Raw genomic sequence first — 22,902 nt, 5'->3', positions numbered from 1 at the left:
AGTAAAAGAATGTATGAGTAATGTATCTTTTTTATATGCATGCATGAATGAATGTTAGAATGACATACTTTTTTTTATGCATGCATATATAAATTATTTTGAATGTTGTGTTTTATTTAATGTATGCAAGGATGAATTGTATCACAATGTAAAGTGCATGCCCCTTAGGGTAATAGATCCTATCTCGGGGTGGTTTAGTGTTGAAAGAGTTTTTTCTTGCTAGGTAGGCAAGTTTCTGATTGATTGATTTAATGACAGGTCGATTCTTTGTTCGTCATCTCGGCTTTGTTGGAATAAATTCCAACGTCGGTATAATGGTTTCAAGAATGTTCCTTTAATAAAAAACATAGCTTAATTGAATTATTAACAATTTCATACTATCTCGGCTTTGTTGGATTAAATTCTAACGCCAGTTTAATGGTATGAATTTAGCAAATTAATACAAGTGATAATGAGTGATATTTATTTTCAGTTTTTCTTTATTAACTGAACTACTTCCTTATGGAAGGTTGATAAAGAATAAAAATATGAAGCAATAAATAGTTAGTTGTAGAATTTAAATGACAGAAAGTAAATGTTAGTTGTGGAAATGTAATTGACTAAAAATAAAAGTTAGTAGTTAGATCACTCATTATAAGTATGTATTTTTCCTTTTCGCAAAGATACAATTTATGAGTTAAATTGCATTTTGATTCAAGGTTTCTTTTTCTTGTCAACAAATAAAATTTATAAGTTAACACTTTACTATTTTACATTTGCATCTCTTTCAAGATTCAATTGTAGTAGTATACAATTATGTCGAACCACAAGGAATTGTCTAATAGAAATATGTTCATGCTTTATATATTTTATCAAAAGTAAGAAAGTAACATATAAAGTTTTTTGTATGATTTTATGAACTAAGAAACATGAAAAAGTAAAGAACTAACTATTTACAAATTCAAGAGGGTAAAATTTATTTGAAAGATGAAATTATTTCTTGACTCAAATGATTTTGAAAACATTAAAAGTTTTGCGTTATACTTTCGGTTAATTCCACACATCATTTCTAAATCCTTCATCTAGTGTCCTAGCATGATAAAATAATTTTTAAACCTTATGTAATACACTAAATAATAGTTAAGTGCCACTCGTCGGAGTAGGTTGTCACACCCTACTTCAGGCTCCATTAACATCATTTAGCCTTGAACATAAGTTGCTTAAAATAGATGCTTGATGTGGCAAGTGAACTAAGGTGTAGGTTATACTTTTTAGTTCACTTGTCAACACTTTAAGAACAATCATTTTTGGATCTTTAAATCAAGTTTTAGGTGATCAAGCTAAAACCGCATTAAGAACTTCATAAAGAATCAAAACTTAATGAAAAGTAATAATTTGAATGAATTGAATTCAAAAGATGATACAAAAGAAGAGAAGAAATAACATTACACCATAATCCAAGTCAATATGTAAGAGCATGAGCCATCTATCCAAAGATGAGATGCTTTTGATTACAAATGAGGTTACAAAATCTTGTTTTTGCACCTTATTTGCCACCTCCATTCCCTTGAATTTCTATGAACTAAATGCCTAAGAACACTCTAAGAACACTCTAAAAGAAGAGAGAACTGAAATGGGAATAAGAAGAGGAATTTACAAAATATGTACAATATGTGAAAAGTGATGAAAAAGTGATGTGAATGGTTTTTTTAATGGTGCAACAAAGCCTCCTATTTATAGGAAAAGTGGCCAGCACTTTGCCCTTCATATTGGACGTGTAAAATGAGGAAAACCCCTTTGGTGGGGTTGTTCCATGTGCCATAAGTTGATGCCCAGCTGCTTGCCACCTTTAGCCTATGCCTAGCCTTGCTTTGTCATGCTTTCTAGCCTTTTGGCATGGTGGGCTATGGTGAGCGATGATGTCTAGACTTGGTTGGACTTTTTGCTTCATGTTTAAGTTATTTGCAAGATGCTAGATCATGCTGAGCTAAGCTGTCAACTTGAGGGGCTTACCTCCTGCCTTTTGGTGCACCAAACACACAAAATCTGGCCAAGTTTGGCCTACCTGGTCGTCCTGGCCAGGCATCTATGCGCCCAACGTCTAAACATGGGCGCCCTATGGTGGGCTAGGCCACATGCATGTTGACACCTCCTACTTGGCTTTTCATGGCGTGTGTCATGCATGATATCATATACTTGGTCTTCAAGTCAAGGCTTAATAAATTGCTTGGTGGCTTAGACGATTTCTTCATTGTGAAGTCGTGGCCAAGTTGGCCTAGGCGTAAGCACCTAGTCATGTGTGCTAAGCGTTTGGCCAAGCTTTCTTCAACAGGAGAAAACGTCCTTTCTTCAAATTGAAGCAACCTTTCTTCAATAATTCTTGGGCTAATTTTGGTTTGTTTCTTGACATTTTTTCTCATGGTTTCTTCAAAGTAAAGTAAGCTTTTGATTTTGCAAGTTGTTTGGCCTACTTAGCTTAGGTTTCTTCATGGTGAAGAAAGCTACCTTTCTTCAAGCCTAAGCAATCTTTTTTGTTACAAACTAAGCACACAACATGTCATGCTTAGCTTGTGTGTTTTGAGTAATTCTTTTCGGGCTTTTGGCTTGAGCTTGACTTGATTTCTTGGTCATCTTAAAAACAATTATTTTCAACACTTTTCCTACAAAATTAGAGGGAACTTGGAGACGAGGTGATCAAAAATTATATTATTTAAACAAGTGAATTTTATCTAAAAAGTGTGTTATAAGTTGGATTTTAAGCATGATAAATCAAAATAAGTGCCATAAAAAGTGTATGAAAAATGGTACATTTGGGCACTTATCATTTAGCCATCTTCACGATTAAATATGTATTTTTTTTTTAAAAAAAAATTATGGTTCAGGTTGACCTAGGGCAAAGATGAATTGCCCTATTTATTTTTTCGTGTCTAATGTTACAAGATGAGATCTCACACCATCATGTCTTTAAATGTCATGTAGTTTTATTTATTTTGGGGGACAAGAGTCCCAACATGTTTATGATATGGTATGATGGTATGACATGTTTCTCAAAGTTGATAGTAGGTACACCTACAAGGTATTTGAAATATCTAAGGAACAACATCCTAAGGTAGAGTTCTAAGGTATAGTGGACACCTTAATAAACTCTAGACTTCCTATAAGATGTTCATATTGCAACTCTCCAAAAGAAGAGAAACCTAAATATTGTGGGGTTAGAAACTAGAGACCAACTTGAGCAGCTAACTCACAATACTTGGTATCAATATGAGTAAGAATGGAATATTTTATGATTTTTTTCTAGGATATAAGGATGAGACAACATTATATAATCCTTAATTTGGCTACAAAAGAAGGACATTAGATTATAGTAAGAATGTAATAGTTTATGATTTCATTTTTCCTACAAATTCATACGCTCCCTATCAAATCTCATACTTTTGTCCTTATTTCTTCTAAATATACTCATATCCTATATGATAACACTTCTACCAGAGTCTACTTCACTAATATCAAATGGTCCTATATTGTCTCAATTCAATGGGACAAAATCCCCGAATGCTATTCCTTCATCACCTTTCCCTGATTCACAAACTTTTTGTCCTAGAAAAACGGTGAGAGTGTCTAGACCTCCTACCCACTTACAAATTACAAATTATTATTGTGCTTTAATACACAATATTTATGTACAATTTTATATTCCTTATCCAATCTCAACATACCTCTCATTTAATTCCCTATCTCCTTCACACAAAAACACAATTCTATCAATAATTTCCCATAGAGCCAAAGTCTTATGCTCAACCCATATGATATGATTATTGGAAAGATGCTATTCAGAAATAGTTGTAATCCCTAAAATAGAACAATACATGGATATTTAATATAGATGATAAGGTAGCCATTTGATATAAATGGGTTTTCAAGATTAAACATTAAGCAAATAATGGCATTAAAAGGTATAAGGCTAGATTAGTGTCCAAGGGTTATACACAAACTGAAAAAAACTGAGTACTTTCTCACTAGTAGCCAAGATAACCATTATGGTGTTATTGAGTGCTTTAGCTTTTTCCACAAATGGTTTCTCAAATAGTTGGATATCAATAATAATTTTCTACATGGTATTCTAAAAGAGGAAGTGCATATGGTGCTACCTAGAGGTTTGCAATCTAATATTTGCAATTAGGTTTGTAAAATTCAGAAATTTGTTTATGATCCTAAGTAAGCTAGTAGACAATGATTTTCTAAGTTTTCAACTTTTCTACTTAAGTGTAGATAACAGAAGCCTAAGAGTGATCACTCCTTGTTTGTCAAGTATTCCACATATTCTTCAGTCACTTATACTCTTGTTTATATGGATGATATTATATTGATTGGTAATAATATTGTTGAGATCAATCATTTGAAAGCTATTCTGGACAAGGCTATTAAAATGAAAGTCATAGGGGATCTTAAGTTCTTTTACTTAATCAAAGAAAGTATGCATTAGAGATAGTTTCAAATTATGGACTGCTAGCTTGTAAACTCATTTGTACTCATATGCTTGCATGGATCCACTAACATCATAATTCTAGCAAGCCTTATCCATATCCTACTACCTATTGAAGGTTAGTTGGAAGATTGATTTATCTTAAAAACACAAGGTCTAATCTTTCTTTATATGTTCATCAATTAGCTCAATTCATGGTTGTGCCAAGTTGCAAACATATGTTCATCATAATGCTCATGTAAAAGTAGTAAGATACATAAAGGGGTCTCTAGGCATTGGTCTTTTCTATTAGCATTTCCTTTATGATTGGATAAATATCAATCTCATGATCTGAATTCTTTTTGGGACCTTTGTTTTCTCTCTGATTGGGAGAGATGAAAACTATTTTGATTTGGTGTCTTGAGGACCATAATCATTCCTTATACATAAACTTATAGGTTCTCATTATTCCCTATAGGCCAACTGTTTGGGTATCTACTCTTTAATGGAACTTCTACTTCTTGAGGTTGTTAAATTTGTTCTATAGGTACATGTGGGAGAATCTCATTGTTGTCTTGTTCTATCATATTGTTAGGAACAATATTTTGAACATTATCTTCTATTACTGAAGTTATTCTTCGAATGGTAAATAGGCACAAGAACTTGTTCAATATTAGTGACAGGTTCTTCCTCAAAGACAACACTCCTTATGTTCTCTTCCTTTCCAAAATCAACTTCATCAAGAAATCTTGCATTTTCCATCTCAAAGAAAATTCTTCAAGTGGGATCATAAAATTTATAGCCCTGAAAGTGTTCAACATAGCCAACAAAATAATTTATAATTGTTCTTGAGTCTAGTTTTCTTTCATGTGGCCTATAAGGTCGTGCCTCAGCTGGACAACCTCATATGTGCAAGTGTTTTAAGCTTGGTCTTTTACTAGTCCAAAACTCATATGAGGTTTTGTTAACTGATTTACTTGGTACCCCAAGTCATCATCAAGCTCTAAACTTAAGTGATTTGAGTTTTGATGTGAGATTAGATATCTCCATAATGTACTCCATTATGTCCTATTTGCATTTATATTTCATGGAGATGAGTTTAGTCAAAAGGATACTTGTCTCCGCATATTCATTTTTGGAAAAGTATTGTTCTATTTCTTCAAGGAACTTTCTTGCACTTTGGTCTTCAAAAATAGACTGTTTCATGATAATTAGGCACATTCGGTTAGAGTGATCCCACTGCTCAATTTTAACCTCATCGAGGTTTTCCGCAGTATAAATGGATTTCTCCATAGGAAGTGCCATATCTAAATTCATACAGTCGAGAATAATTTCTACAGCTTCCTTTCAGACCTTAAAGTTTATCCCATTCAACAATAGGATGTTGGTAATTTGAGCAGAAATATTTGTAGGACTAGTAAGAGAATAGAGAAGTCAATAGAACAAAGAAGACACTACACCAAATTTTACATTTTGTGGAGATTTTTGTGTGGAAGTTATTCAAACCTCCTCAAATAAATCAAATGAGATAGATCTGCTAATTAACTTGATATATAGCGGAGGTTGTTATTTAATCTATAGAGGTTTTCAACCTCCATTATATAGTGGTTCATTTAATTTCCTAGATATAACTTGTTTCTAATCCTTGGCCCCTTGGTGACGTTTTCTTTTTTCCTTTTCTCATTCCTCACTTCTCATTTTCTTTTCTCATTTCTCACTTCCTAGAATAAAAGACAACATCCTTGTCTCTCTTCATCTTCATCTACCAACCCCGCTCTCCCTCTCATTGTAAGTCTTATCTCTCTCTCTCTCTCTCATTGTAAGTCTCATCTCTCTCTTAGCTTTTTCTTCTAGTAATATCCATTTCCCCGTCCCATATATTTTAAGATTCAAAGAATCAAAACCAAAAACACACTCTTGTATTTCAGATTAATCACATTCTGATACTTTAGGTTTCAATTTTATTGATTTTTGAATTGGGAATGAGACGGCACCCTGTGGGGGCGTTCTCCTTGATTCAATAGAGAAGAAATCCACTGTCGAGCTTCAAGATTCTAGGTATAATGCTTTTCCGTCTATTAGGACCAGTAGGGGGATCCAATGCTTATGAGGTATTGAGTTTCCTGTTCTCATTTTTTTGTTGATATTTCCTTTAGTTAGTCCTTTAGGTATTAGAATTACAGTTATTTGGGAATGCCATATGTCTGCATATTTTTGCTGCTTCAGCTGTCCTTGATGACAATTATCAAACTTTTGGTGACAAAATCTGATCTTTATTGTTTGAATTTGGAATGTATTCGGGAGATCATTGATCTTTATTGTTGCTGCTTTGATTGTCCTTGATCTTTATTATTTGATTTTAACTGATTCAGGATAGTTGTTAACTTTGATTACTCTTACGATATGATTATAATTTATCAAAATTACTATAGTAGTATCAGCTGGATGCCAACAAGCAAACAAACCGACAGGGTGAGGGAACTCAAAAGTCTAACAAATTTTATTGAAGCATATGAGTAGTATCAGCTGGTTTTATCTGTCGTTCACCTAAACCAGTCAAAAATAAAATTTGTCAATTTTCCCAATGCAATCATATATGTAATTTCTAAATACATTAGCAATACATGGTTGTGGGACTGCGTACGTGTTACGGTGGAGCTTATGGAGGTTTATGTGATTTTGATACTCATTCAGGTAAGTCATATTTTATTTAGGCATGACGATCATTGAGTAGCTATCTTGCAGTCTTAACTTATTGTGTCTCTTTGTAGGAGTGTTCTCGTTCTTATCTTATCGTGATCCGAACTTGCTGAAGTCACTTGATGTGTATGATGGAACTGGTGACTTCTTAAGAGGACTGGAAATGGATGATGACACTAACAAAAGTCATAATAGGAACCATTGGGGATGTAGATGCCTATCAACTTCATGATGCCAAAGGTTATAGTAGGTATGTATTCGTGATAATTGATGTTTTTTAAGTTTGTTTTAGTAGAATATTTGGTTCTTTTGCATCTCAATGGAAGAATTTTAGACAGACGAAATACAAACTCATTCTAAGCAAAGATTAATTGCTTAAATGTTAATGGTTGATTATATAGACTGACGAAATACAATTTGGCTTAATGGTTAGTTTTGCTTTTCAGCTGCTTTTCACTCACCAAATTTATATAAGTATAATGTTCCAGCATCATATTGTGTAATTTAAGTAATGAGAATCGTAATGATGGAAGTATATCACAGGCTCGTCACTTATGGGTAAACATATATCTAGCCATTACCACATGATGTGAATTGTAAATTAATTAAAAGTGTTATTTTGGTTCTGATCACATTAATTGCATATAAGACAATTTTCCAGCTATCCCTTTGAGAAACTATTCAGTTGACTCCACTCTATCATGTTTTGCAATTTTATTTGAATAAAAACATATTGAACTAGCATATAAAAACCATGGGGAAGGATTGGATTTTTTGTTAGTAACCTTATACGTGCAATTATGATATATCACCACCGATCCATCATTGTGTGTATGTTTTATTCTTTTGATGCTCATAAATCTAATTTGCAGCATATGTCTCAAGAAAGTAGTCAAAGTAGTGACCATAATGTGACCATTAATTGTAGTGACCATAATGTGTTAATATCTGATTTGATTCATACAAACTATTAATGAAGGAATATAATGAAGGAATAACTTATCACGAATATAATGAAGGAATAAATTCAACATCTAAATCGCATGCCTCTCTCAACTCAAATGGGAAAATAAGAGCTAGCAAGGGATCAACAACAGATCCTCAAAGACTCTATGCAGGGGTAATTAATTTCATCCATTTTTCAATACAAAATGTCTTTCTTTTATTGTTTGTTTTATATTATATGAAGCAATTGACTATTTTTTATATATTCATACTTCACATTGTGTTCCTACATGGTTAGTTAATGTGTATAATGATGTGGTAATTATCAATGTGTTATTTGATGAACTATGCTGATATTCATTGTATAAGTTATGATTGTATCTATATATGCTGCCAATAGGCTTTGTGTTTGCTGTTCCATAATGTAGAGATAAGTTGTGGTCCTGTGTTATAAAATTTGGAATGTCAATGTTTAATATGTCAGGAAATGTCTAAATGTTTCTAGAATAAAATCAAAAAGTTCAATTATTTTTTGATATCATTATTTAAAAGCCATCAAATGAATAATTTGATATGGCTATGAAGATCCGTGAGTGTGTGAATAGATGATATCAAACAACAACGTTAAGGTCACTGTTGGGAAAATATTATTGACACTTGAGAGGTAGGTAGTCCAAATTCAAATTATTTCAAAAAATAAGAAAGCAATTTAAAAATATATAATTATAAATGAGTATAATTTTATTTTGTAAGTGTATAAGTTTTTCTAGAATGATTGTATCTAAATGTTTTTAATGTGTTATTTCAGGCAAATGACAATGTGAGCATGCCTGATACATCTTTGGATACAAGATGATCATCTAGAGCCAATAATATTTAAAATATTTATTATGCGTTTTGTTTTTAAAGTGTCATATGAGATTACTTTTAGTTTTTTCAGATTTTATGATGTATTTGAATTTATAATAAATGATGAATTATAATTCTTTCAACTTTGTTATGCTACCTTAATTATTTGCAATGAAATTTTATTATTGCTAAGAACATTTGTATTTAGTATTGTATATTTAAATAATAATTATAAATTAATGACATTAAAGTTATGAAAATTTTGAAATTAAATTGAGGTTGTAATCCTCTATAAACATTTAATAGTTACTTTTAGGTAGGTTTCTAATAGTGGAGGTTTAAAGCCTTCATGGTAAACATTACATAAACATCTTCAAACAGTGGAGGTTAAAAACTTCCACAAATAGTGGAGCGTAAAAACCTCCACAAATAAACTGCTACAAATGTATAGGTGAGGTTTCTTAAAACCTCCACAAAACGTTTCTAGCGGTCATAATTGTGGAGGTTTTTGAAACCTCTGCCAATTATATTGTGGAGGTTAAAAACCTCCACTAAATACAAAATCTGTTGTAGTGAAAAAATAAATTGCAATCATTCTTGCAATTAGACTTACATTCAACTTTAACCCTTAAATTGAAATGATGGTGGAGCACATCACAAGTTACCTAGCACAATATTAACATTCAGTCTTTGGACAAAATTATTGACTTGTAAGTAGTACAGTCAAATAATAATCAAATATTGATAATCAATCCTGTCAAACAATAAGCCTTTTTTGGACCGACTTACTATTCACATGGAAAGCTATATGATTATTACATATTTATTGCTACAAATATGTTTGTAATTTGGGTCAAATAGTAATATATCTTTTGGCTAATAACTGTTCGCATAAAATGTAAACATACAATCTGCTTGATATTTCATATCAATCACTAATGGTACTTTTGTTTGTAATGGTCAAACAATGATCATAATGTATGTCAAATAATACATCTTTCATTGGATTGATTTATTATTCGCATCTGCAAGCTTATAATTATCACATGTTTACATTTGTATGTGTATATAATCCGGCCAAATAATAATCTTCCTTTGGGTGGATTAATACTCGCATGAATACATTGCACTAGCATTTGACATTTATTATTAACAATCTATATAAGAGATATCACTTTGGTGACTTCTTATTTTCATAGGTTCAATTTAAAATTCAAACAATTTTATAGCTCAAAAGAAAAAACTCATATAAATAAGTTTGATTCAACACTTAATCCAATATATCTATCCACAACAATGATATGCATTTAGAATTCCACTAACGGTCATTTTGAATTTTCCATTAAAATGATATTACCACTTTATACATGACTAAACATGGCCAGACACACTATCCAAACGGAACAATGTTTCAACAATGACAACCCCTTAATAATGCAATCAGCCACCGACCAATGCAACAAACCATGAAGTGTTGTAACTATTTAAACAAACAAGTCATGTAATATATAGAAGGAGACATTCACATAATAGACCAATCACAAGATACCTAGTACAACATCAATTTTTGGTCATTGGAGAGAGAAATTAATTTGTAAGTGACACTCTCAATGTAATGATCAAATATTAACAATCACTTCTGTCAAACATTAGTCTTTCTTTGAACCGACTATTATTCACATGAAAAATCTTTATAATTGTTACATATTTATCATCATATATATTATTATTTGATCAAATTGTGACTTCCTTTGTGCCGAACACAATTCACATAAATAATCTCATACTCATCTATGTAATGTTAATCATTTTTCACAATAGAAGTTACTTTGACAACATATTGCATCAACAAATTCAAAAATAATTAATAGTCAAAAGAAAAACACTATCCGTCTATTATAAAGAAAATACAGTTTGAAAATAAAACTTTAAGATTTGATCACTTTAATGATTAACAAACTTAATACCACAATATAATATCAAATCAAATATACTCATACATATATTAAAACATATAGAGTATAACTTGTGTATATATTTAGTCAAACCATAATTATACATATAACATATATACACATGTTTAGATTCACAGTAATATATATATAGATATAGGTCTAAATGTATATAGTGTTTTTCCGTGTGGTAAATAGACCCAATTTCAAGTGTTGGATAAACATTGTATTCTCATTATAATTGCACTGCTATCCAAAACCAAAGGATAAATCAACCAAATAAATTACAAATTTATATGCATATATAGGAGGAAAAATAAAATAATGAAACATAAAAGTGCACGCAGTGAAATATATACACACACAATTAATATATTGGTTATTAATTTATTATATTTGTCATTGTTGGATTTCTGAAGCCAAACAAGTAGCCTTCCAAAAAGATAACAATTTAACATGAAATATGGTACAAATACTTCTTTTTATTTGATACAAGGCATATTTTACACTTTTTACAATATATTTCACATCTTAACTACATAAGCTTAAGATCTTAAACTTGGATGGGATATACTGTTCTCAACCATGTCTCCAATCATGTCTTTGGCCAATCACAATGAAGTAAAATTGATAAAGTTATGAATATTTAATTTTTTTTAACTGACGTGACATAATATGATTGGTCTGGGACAGAGTTTGGGACAACAAATCCTTGTCCTTAAACTTCATCAGCAACATATTCACTTGAGATATGTTAAATCCCCTACTTTTACAAATCCATCTATGAAGATGACATGAATTATAAACTAATATTTTAAGAGGAGTACAGTAAGTTTTTTAAACTTATTCCTTATCTTACTCATTAATTCTAGGAAAATCCAATGCTTTGAATTAAGTAATAAATCTAAATCATTAGATGTCCATAAAATTGATGACTATAATCGAGTGTAAGTTAAAAAGACTTACTTTTAGAGTAAGTGGATACTCACTCTATTTTTAATTAACTAATGACTTACAAATTATATATTTCACCTTCACCGAGAGTTTGAGGATTTGCAAGATAAAATAATAGGGATTTAACATGAGAGGAGATCCACTTATTCTTGGACTGAGTTTAAAAAAACTTACTTTATATTTTAGTCATTCATTCTATGAAAGTTTAATGGTTCAAAGTTTAAATCTAATGATTAATTCAAATCAATAGATTTTCATAGAATAAATAAATAAGGTGTGAAAAAGTAGATTTTTTTAACATATTCCTTGATTAAGTGCATCCTCTCTTTTTTTCTATTCATAAAAGCATGAAATAGAGTGGAATCTCAAGTTGAATCACGAGCCTTACAAACAGGTAAATCTTCATTGAAATTTGGAGGAACTCGTAAGATTGGATTTCTTTCAAAGAAATTGGCAGGTTTCAAATCAAAGCTTGATGACACTGTAGGCATTATAGGGTAGTCTTCTTGAGATGGTATGTGATGGAATCCAATTGTGTACCACAACACAATGTCCTTATTCTCAATTGGACGATCCCTGCCAATAAAAATATCAACAATTTAGAACTTTATCAATGTAATAACTTCTTCAAAGTCAAATACACACTAAACAATATCTATGCCTTATGTAATGTAATGATAAAAGAAAATTGAGTTAAAAGAAATATTCCAACTTGTGTTAAATGTAAGAATATATTCTTTTCCACCAACTCACTCTCACAAACACTTCTCACATATCAAGAAAATGTTGTTGTAGTAGCTTAAAGTCTCATTATGTTCTTAGAACAATTAAACGGTCTATGATTCAATTTCTGGAATCAACAATTATGCATTTAGAAAGAGATTTATTTTTTACTATATTAAGGAAATACCTTTAGTAGTACTAAAAACATTCTGTGAGGCCAATAAGTTCTATATTTTTCCTTTTTTTTTAAATGGCAAAAGTGTAATATTATTGTAACGAGAAGGATAAAGTTGTCATTAAAAGTTGGTAAGTTATTTTGATGCACAGACTCTAAAACAATGGTAACAACTAACATCCTATTCTACAAATTTGTGCATGATTAGTCCAGGATTCATCATGATCTTTGAATTTGATCATATCTTCAAACATTTATGGAAGTCTCCAATGCCTTGAAAGTGAGATTTTTATTTGAAAGTGCTCTTGCTTAGGTTCGCTTCAAAGGATAATGTGCAGAAAAGGGGTTCTGTAGTGGAATATAGTCACGTTTTTGTGGGGTGTAAGTGGAGGGTGGTGCTCACCTAGACCTGTTTATGCCGTGCCGTATTCATTTGGTTAGGTCTGATTGCGAGTCTGTTTTTGGAGGACAATGGAGGAAGGGAAAGGCTTGGAGCTATAAAATGCAGTTGTGGAATGACTTTGAAACATCTCATTTCTCTCCAGAACTCAATTCACAAAGGGGCCTCCGAAGAGGGTTTTTTGTTGGGTAAGATGTAATGCATCAACAGCTATTCCATATCAAGAAAGGTGAAAGGGTAAGGTATGATGGCGTGACATGCAGTTGTTTGTCCCATTTGGTTAATGTGCAGTAAGGTGATTTTAAGCAGTGACAATTTTGATTTCTGTGGAGTTTTGGATTTGATTAAAGTGAGTACCTATTCATGGTTTAATGCTTATACGTAAAAATTGTGCTAGTTTTCAATTTGTTATAGGACTCCCTGTATTTCTAATTGTGCTATTTAAGGTTTATGTTCCTCTGTATAAATGGGCTACAGCAGTATTCTAAATTGTGATTACAGTTAGGTTGCATTTACATGAATTGTGTCGGAGGTGACCGCAATTGCGGATACTCCCAAATAATCTAAACAGAAAAGTAGGAATTTGATAATAATTTCTAACCTGTTTGACCACACTTGTAGAGTATCATCTCCTTGGCTCTGGTAAGCAAATAAGCCACCAGCCCATTGCTCACTCTTGTTGTAAGGAGTGACCCATATTTGGTTGTTTGTAAAAGCTGCTCTCTTCTGTGGTGGATCTTCATGATCCAGCAGGCTAGCTGCTGTGGCACCTGGAACCAATTTGTACCCTGCAGGGTTTCCCAACCTTGTCTTCTTTGATGGGTTTATAACATGAAATTCAGATGGGTCATAGAGACTAAGTTTTATTTGTGCATCTCTCTCTGTCTTTGCCACATTCCTCACAGCTTTCAAGTAGCTCTTTCTTGGTGATTCTCCTTCTGAGGTCTCTTGCTTCTTGATATTTACCTTGACAAAGGAATTGTCAGACCCATCAATGTCCATATCGAGATAATATGTGACATAATGGTCATGGATTATGCCGATAATGTTTTCGCTCAAAAGGGTGCCATAGAGATATTCTTGGTTGGGAACTTGGTTCATATTATCATAGGTTGTTCCTTTCACCATCAAAATGCCACTTAGTCCAACCTGCAATAGAAACAAAAGCCTATGTTAAAGTAAGTTATTGAATGTGATATTACAAAATAAATTAGCATCAACCCATATTGAATTTCTATAGGTAACCTTTGCTCTGATTAGCCCATCGGTTTGAAATTCCCAATCCATGATGTAATCATAGTTTGCGACTGCCGCTGCCATCCTAACCACCAATGTTACCTTTGGCCTAACTTCAGTAACCTGCAAATATAGCATGAATCCAAAATATTAGACCAGCAAATCAAAAACAAAACATTAGGTGAAGTAGGAATATGTACAACCTTAGTTGCAGAGATATCTCAACAAACTAAATGATACAGGGATAAATTAACTCATTTATTCACTCTAGAGATTAAGACATTTTACAAAAGCCTTTTCCTGAGTATTTTAGTTTCCAATGAGTGTAAAACTCTTACCTTTAAGTCGGTAATGGGACACTCAGAATGGCGCCATGCAATATCGCCTGCATAACTCTCAAAAACACAAATCATATTGGATTGAAGATAGGGTGTTCCATCAGCAGAGGCAAACACACCATCCATGTAGTAAGCATTCCTTGGGCAATCATTTAAGGGATCTAGAGGCATAGCCTGCAAACCAAATCCATATTCACCTGCATCCATGTATGTCTTAAAGTACCATCCATCAGTGGGATCCATGTAAGGTACGAATAGCTCCGAAGTGAACCCTTTGTAGATCACATTTCTCAACTCTGATGTTTCTGGGTCTTGAACCTTGGCTTGAGAAATTATGATGCCTGCTCAAACATAGACCCAGAAAATGAAAATAAGTTAGCATCAACCATAGGGGCTAGGCACAAACACAAAAATTTTAGCTCGAAAAGATCGAGTTTGGATCCTCTGTTACTGCTAAACTCTATAGCAGTGGTCATTTGGACTTTTGATGGGTCATGCTGTACGAGATTGGTCAATTAGCACAATAATATGGACCAAATTTGTACTGAGATCAATTGCTATACAAATTGACCACTAGCAGAGGACAACAAAAATAGAACATGCAGAGAGGATCCAAATCGAAAAGGTTGCGCTTTTTGGCCCAAGTAATATCTCCCATGGCCTGATTGGGTTCGGGCAGGCCTGTCTTGAAACAAGTTGGCTGCTCAGATAAGACCAGGCTAAGGTCACCAAAACTGGTGACTTGAATAAAATAGAGATTTTATGCCCATCTCGGTAGAGCTTGTGGCCTGACTGATTACGGCCACATCGTTCGAAGTAGTTGTGGAGCAAGTTTGCTGCCTCCATAGAGCCGGGCAAAAGTCACCATTTGGGTGCGTGGATAAAACCGAGATTTTTGTCCGACCCAATCAAGCTAGGCCAAGCCAGGTCGGTACAGGTAACATGTCTTGCCATGTATACATGTATATAACTAAAATGACAAAGTATATTGAAAAGAGGATCAACACACGCTTGACACCCTTTACATAGGATCCGGATCTTCTCCTGTATTGGATGAAGTAACATGTGGTACAAATAAATATGTAATGATCATGATTTTATATTATTTTTCATTAAAATAATATTTAAGATTAATAAATCTCATTGCTCCTGATATTCCAAAGAGGATCTGAATTCCTTTAGATCTGTCCTCGTACCTGCTCTTGGGTCAGGTTTTAGATGAAATTCCCAGTTTGCCCATTTCACCAAATTCCCATCAATTTTGAAGCTTGGTCCTTCTGGCTGTTCCAAGGATATTGGGTTGAAAAGTCTCAACTCTCCATTGAGCTTTTGAATAGAATAACGGTAATCAGTGTCAATCCCCTTGGCCATAGGAATATTAAGTCCATTATCTGAAATGGATATAACCTCTTTTCTATCCATGTCAACCAGCACAGTGAGCCCTTCAATTGGTTTCATGTAGAAATTCACAGTTCCTTTCTTGGAATAGCACTGCACCTTTATCAGCCTTCTATTTTCTTCCACTGGTGTCCCATACCACCCTGAAGATATTGGTAGGCATGCAATTTCCGCCATATCAACACCACGCTGGGCGATGCTGCGGTTGAACTCGAGGTTCCTGAATGGAACCTCGAGTACACCCTGCATCTCATCCATTGTCATAACAGGGTAACCTGAAACCAAACTAGTTTCATGACTGATAACTTGGTTAGTGGTGAGGTCCACTGTGAGTGCATGTGACACACCCTTCAGACATGCAATGACTGAAGCCTTTCTAGGCAATAGCGAATCGCCTTTTTTCCATTCGAGGACGAGCTTTTTGTCAGGTTCTTCAAGGACAACAGAGTTGAGAGTATAGGTAGATGAGGACTTAAAGAGAGAATGGGTGGAAAGAATGGTGCGAACTTTGTTGAATTCATTTATGGTTAGAGGGTCTAAAGGGTGGTGTGGAACATCATATTCATGTTTATGGTTGTTGTTAGTGGAAGATGGAGTTTTCTTGATCAGATTAGGCTTTGTGGAAGAACCGAACCGGTTCTTTGAGATACACCATCCGGAGAAAATGTTGCAATCTAGTAGAGAATCATTGTTTGGGAGTGATGGAAGGTGAAACCAAGTAATAAACAGAACTAGTGCTACACTGAACGAAAGAACTAGGAATTGCAGAAATTTTCTAGCATCCATAGTTCTCTATCAATGAGTATGATATTTTGCTTCTGAAGTGATAATTGTTTAGAGTGTGTTTGTGCTGTGTGGTGTTACAGTAATATAGAAGATGAAAGCTTCACGGGACAAGACTATAGTGGTGAGTGTGACTGCTGCACTGGAAAATCCGAGAAGAAAACACTTCATTTGGCTGTTGTTAAATATCAGTCGGAAGATCTTAAATACCTGTTTCAGTAGTGGTTTTGGAAACTTCAAAAACCTTGATGTTTCGTATTGAAATATAAAATTAACATATATTAGTTAACTAATCACCTACCAGTAATGTTGAAGTAAGATGAGACTCTTATAAAATAAAATTCACTAGGATTATACTGCTCCTCTACAGTTACAGACTTACAGCTGATAGGCAACTTGAGCTCACTCCAATTAAATCATCTTGAAGCGTTGATTCAAATTGCAGACCTTATCATATGATGTGGCTACAAACGGGGGTACATGTGGGTAAAACTCGTACGGGTACGGGTCACAAACGGGTACCCACGGGTATTACAAACGAGTTTTTAAAAATACCCGTAGTACATAGGGGCGGGTACGGGTATTATGGTACCCGTACCCGTGGGTACCCGTTATTTATATGATTAATATATTATATTTAATTAAAATAAAAAATACATTATTCTAACATTTATTACATTATATATATTTTTTCATATTACTTTGTTTACATATTTTATTGAGTTTGGCGGTGAAACACCCTACAAATATTATTACATGTGTAGAAACACACATATTTTATAAAGAAAATATATATTTTTTGTTAAAAAATGAGAACCGAAAATCACACAAATGGAAACCACCAATAAATTTAGCATTTTTGCCAAATATTCAATCAAAATGTACAAAAATAATTAAGTTTCATCTTATTTGAAACACAATAAAAGTAAAAATTTTAAAAATTATTTATAATAGAGAAAACCCGCGGGTACCCGTTGTACCCACGTGTACCCAGAAATACCCGCAAATACCCGCTCACGGGTACCCGTACGGGTATGGGCGGTATGAGTATTACTCTTCTATTTTGAAACGGGTAGCGGGTAGCTACTACCCGTGCCCGTTGCCATCCCTAGTTGTCAATTTTGTTGAACACTTCTAATCAATTATAAGTCGTTAGATAATTATTCATTCATACATCTTCCATTCGATTACACAATCTATCTTTTACAATTTTCATAGTTAGAAAAACTATTTTTAAAATTGTATTGTTAACTTCAAAAAAAGATAAATTAATAAGAAACAATGTGTATTCCACCCCAATCAACTTATCTTATGATTATTTATTCATTTCAAAGAAGCAAATTCCACAGTACTATGCATATCAATGATATGCGTCTCAAGTTGATTATCAAACATCATAAAATCAGTTGAACAAAAAATCCCGTGGATAAAACTTTACAAATTCAATCAGTTTTGTCATATCAAAACTAGAGAAGAAGTCAGCTAGACTCAAACAAGACATACAAAGAAGCAACTGAGTATTTGTCTTGGATATTCGATTATGAAGTTTCTCGAGTTGCATATCTATAATATTATAAAATAATTCAATATAATAATGATTATTTATTTTTCACGAAGTATGTTATGACATTTATAAAAGAATAAATTTTGGTCTTGTAGAATTTTAAGTAAGAGTGTAATATATATGCAATGCTTAAATATTTATAGTCACTAATATTTGAATTAATGATGATTAAATATGGATAATGAATAATGTAATAACAATGTATAAAACTCTTATACTCTCAATATATATATATATATTCTCTATAAATAATATAGATTTTTTTCCCAAAAATTCCAGGGTGTGCATTTGCACACCCTCAACACTATATAGCATCGTCACTGCTCGGTATCAGTACTTTACATTGAGTTTTTCAAATTTAATAGGAAAAAGGGCAAAATAAACACCACACCATAGTATAATTTGTGATTCCCTATTTTGCCATAATTATCTTTTTATTTTTACAAAAAAATATACAATATTATCATCTTATTTTAAAAGTGCATTTAAAAAATTAAACATTATACCAAAAAACTATTTGATACCAATTAAATAAATTCAACTATAAATTACAAATATTGGATACAAAAAAATATAGTCGGTAGAACACTTATCGCCACGCTAGTATATATAATTATATGAATAATAAGATAAAGTTATTCAATATGATTTAATAACTAAATTTCATTATTAAATAATAAAAAATAGAGAAAATATAATATTAGAGTAATACAAAATTATAATATAAAATATTTAATTAAAAAATTGTTTATAGGGATACCCACTAACTAATATATTATGATACTTATATCCACTTGTAAATTATTATTTTGGGTTTCTGTTACAAATATTTTTTGTGGTACTGACAAGCAGGGTGATTTTGTCATCCTACTTTTTAGCATGTAACTATCATGAGAAAACCAAGAGAAATTATTCAATGGAATTAGCGCACTATAAAATATTAGATTAGTAAATTTGTTCGCGCACTCATGTGAGCAACTCCACTGGGATTCTTTGTTTGCATCGTCCTTCCATAAAAGACCACTCCGTGTTTTATTGCAAACGAATCGGATACGTGTCTTAATATTTATTTATTTTATTTAATTTTTAAAATTTTTGGATACTCTATGGATACGTATCTTTTGCGAATCCGAACGTATCCGTGTCGGATACGTGTCGAACACCGACACGTGAGGATATTTGACGAATCCATACTTCATAGATAATTACTACAGTGTCCACCTTGTCTTCGTGTTTAGAATTGAATATTTAATTTAGATGACTAGATCATATTTTTTTGTATTGAGTGCACATGATATTATAATTTATATAATAGAAAAATGGAAAAATATTTTTTTGAAACTACCAAGTGTATTCTTATTTTTTTTGGATAAGTAACTAATCTCTTTCAGGGTCCGTGATTGCCCATTCCAACAAGTATCGCTCCCAGAAATCAAAATATCGACCTTATGAATCTAGTAGGGCCTTACATCATTAGACCAATACCTTGTTGGTAGAAAAATGAATTGTGATATTATTAACATATTGATGGTATGCTATTTTTTGTGTATGTAATTTCATTAATATTTCTTTTGTTGTGTGGGAAAATATTATAATAAAAGTGAATTATAATGACAAAATTGGTAAGGTAAAATTACACCATTGAGGTAGTTGTAAGTTATTTTGGCTTTATATATAGTATGTTGGATATACAATTAAATAGATCAGAATAATAACAATGAATTTTTAGTCCATCTTTAAGTATTATTTATCTTTAAATAGATCTCATAATATATGGAATTAGAATATGGGTTTGGGGAAGATACCTTGTTAAAATTAGGGATACTTACAACACCAAACACCAACTACTTATATGATAAGGATAACCATTATCCTATGTGGATGACTACGACACTATCCTTGCGTATTAAGGTATCTTTCTAGGCTCACTAACTACCATTTTCTAACATGACGTATTCTTTGGTGATTTTCTAAGTTGAACTTTTAGTAAAATTTGGTACCAAGTTGATAGGTTTTTCATGTTTACATCACCCACTTGCCAAATGACAGTAACCATGCTTACATCAACACACACTAATTTTTGTTTGATTGGGGGAAGTGGAAGGAAAAAGATATTTGAGGAGGATAAAATGGGAAAATGACGGATTTGTCATGAAAAAATATAGTTGAGTGGATGTTCATTTGAAAGTATTTTATTAGTTGTTGGCTAATAGGTGTTATATGTTCCAATGTTGTGAGAATGGGAGGACTAGTATATACCAGACTTGAAAATGATTATGGTTTACAATCTTAATTGAGTGAGGATTGAATTGTTTTGAACTATAGAATTTCGGTCTGACCATATTAAACTCGTCTAAGTTGGAATAACTCAGGAAGTGAAGTCAAATTAAAAAAATTAGAAATCACTCTAATGTTTTATTTTATTACAGTCCAAAACAGATGTAGAGATATTAATTGAATATAATTATACATAATTATTAATTATGTAGAATTTTGCATATATATATATATAATTATATATTTGTAGATAATTATTGATTATATATTATAGGGAAAGTGTATAAAGTCCTCATAAACTTTATGTCTTTTGAAAGTAAGCATTATTAACTATTTTTTCTTCCAAATTACCCCATAAATTATATCAGTTGGTGAAATTTGTCATTGTATAAATATATTGTTAAATTACTCATAAATAAAAAGAAATTATTGTAATGAGTCTCACAATAGTAGCAACGTAACAATGTATGTTAGTCAGTGTTGATATTAGAGGAAACTGACATCAAAATTCAAAATTAATTAAGAAGAAGAAAATAAATAATTATAGAGTTAAAAGTGATCTATAGAATATTTGACTAAGTTGTTGTTGGCTTACGGGACTTTTTAAAAAAAAAATGGTCTAATAGTCATGACAATAAGAGAAATGTTTGATTTTATTGTTGATGCATTCACTGTTATTGATTTTATTGTGGTATTTATGAACATACTTCCCTTTCATGTTATATTCGAAAGTATGGAGTACCAAGTGGAAAGTATGTTTGGATAAAAAATGGACTAGTTCCCATGGTTACTAACCATAAGGGATCCAACATAAATTGGGTACCTAAAAGTATCAAGTAAATTGGTACCTAAAAAATGGACTAATTCCTATGTGGTGGGTAGGGTTTGCTTAACTTTTAGTGGTCACCATGGTGTAGGTAAGCCACAAATGACGCCAATAGTCTTTGGTGGATGAATGGTGTGGTCGGACCAGAGGTCCGAGTAAGAGGTCTTCTGATTCTAGATGGAAGCAGACTTGGACTCGCTGGTGGAGGTACTAGAAAATGTTCTCCAATGATCAAGTCAGTAAAACTAAAGTGGTAATGCCTGAAAGCAATAAATGAGATGTGTGAAGTAAGTAGAAAAATAATGAAAAGTGATAAGAGAATTCAATGATAGTTCCTACACTACAAAATAAAAGACATTTGGGGACAGAATTTTTGCCACACTTACATATACCATGGCAAATTCAAAAAATAAGGCCCAAAACTAACAATGTGGTCCATGGTTCATCTTTCACATTATCACTTTCACTCTTTCACTCTTTCACTCTTTCACGTTCTCTCATCTCTTCTCAAAAAAAATACTTCTTCACTTCACCACTTTCACACCATGGCTTTTAAAAATTAACTTCTTCTCTTCTCTTTTCCATAAATCACTTATTCTTCTCTTCTCTTTTCCACAAATCACTTATTCTTCTATTCTCTTTCCCAGAAATCACTTCTTCACTTCATCACTATCCAGAAATCAATTCATTCCAAACTTTTTCATTGATCGGTAAGAAATCATTTCATCTCCTTTTTTAATTGTATAATTTTGTTTCAAATCACTTCATCAACTCTAATCCCTAATTTTGAGCTTCTCAAATCCCTAATTTTGTGCTTCTCTAATCCCTAATATTATTAGTTATAGAAATCTGAGAAATTATAGTCATTAATTTTCAATGAATGTTAGTTCAATAGAACATACTAGAATATATTATATTCTATTGAAGGTAGTATTAGAGTAATAAAGTAAGATAGAAGATAGATATGAGACCTTGGGATAGGAATAGAGAAAGATGTACCAACTGATTTCAAAATATGAGTGAAGTTATGAATGAAGTTACTATCAGTGATTTCAAAATCAACCAGTGTTATTGTCCTACTCAAGGGATAGGTTGTGGTGGATGTTTTTTGTTGTTGGAAAATTGCTATGTTGAGGATGAGAAGGGTTAGAGGCGTGTATAAGCATGAGGAATAAGGTAAATAGTGTTGGCAATAGGTAGAGTTATGGTTGTTGAAATGTTGTTTTATTTTGCATTCAGAGGTAATTTGTTGTTATTCTTATATTTTGGTTTCAACTTAGCTGTTGTTTCTGTTGGTGATGCTGCTTAGAAATGATAGAAATGATTGTATAATTATAT

The 22,902-nt window shown here is 32.3% G+C and overlaps 2 protein-coding genes across 2 annotated transcripts; one reads left to right on the top strand and one right to left on the bottom strand.

The window, feature by feature from the left end:
- On the top strand, positions 6,880 to 7,391 carry LOC109343585 (presequence protease 2, chloroplastic/mitochondrial-like). The gene is made up of 2 exons (XM_019581952.1): positions 6,880 to 7,138; positions 7,216 to 7,391. Exons 1-2 carry the CDS (start codon positions 7,069 to 7,071, stop codon positions 7,374 to 7,376), a joined length of 231 nt encoding a protein of 76 aa, XP_019437497.1. The 5' UTR covers positions 6,880 to 7,068; the 3' UTR covers positions 7,377 to 7,391.
- Positions 11,590 to 17,185, bottom strand: LOC109343584 (primary amine oxidase-like). Its single transcript, XM_019581951.1, has 6 exons — positions 15,913 to 17,185; positions 14,717 to 15,057; positions 14,388 to 14,501; positions 13,744 to 14,291; positions 12,172 to 12,420; positions 11,590 to 11,972 (listed from the first exon to the last, which is right to left on the bottom strand). The coding sequence occupies exons 1-5, from the start codon at positions 16,898 to 16,900 to the stop codon at positions 12,210 to 12,212; spliced, it is 2,202 nt and encodes a 733-aa protein (XP_019437496.1). The 5' UTR covers positions 16,901 to 17,185; the 3' UTR covers positions 11,590 to 11,972; positions 12,172 to 12,209.

This window comes from Lupinus angustifolius, chromosome LG03, assembly GCF_001865875.1.
Source record: "Lupinus angustifolius cultivar Tanjil chromosome LG03, LupAngTanjil_v1.0, whole genome shotgun sequence".
Lineage (NCBI taxonomy): Eukaryota > Viridiplantae > Streptophyta > Magnoliopsida > Fabales > Fabaceae > Lupinus > Lupinus angustifolius.
This window is presented reverse-complemented; position numbering and strand designations above follow the sequence as displayed.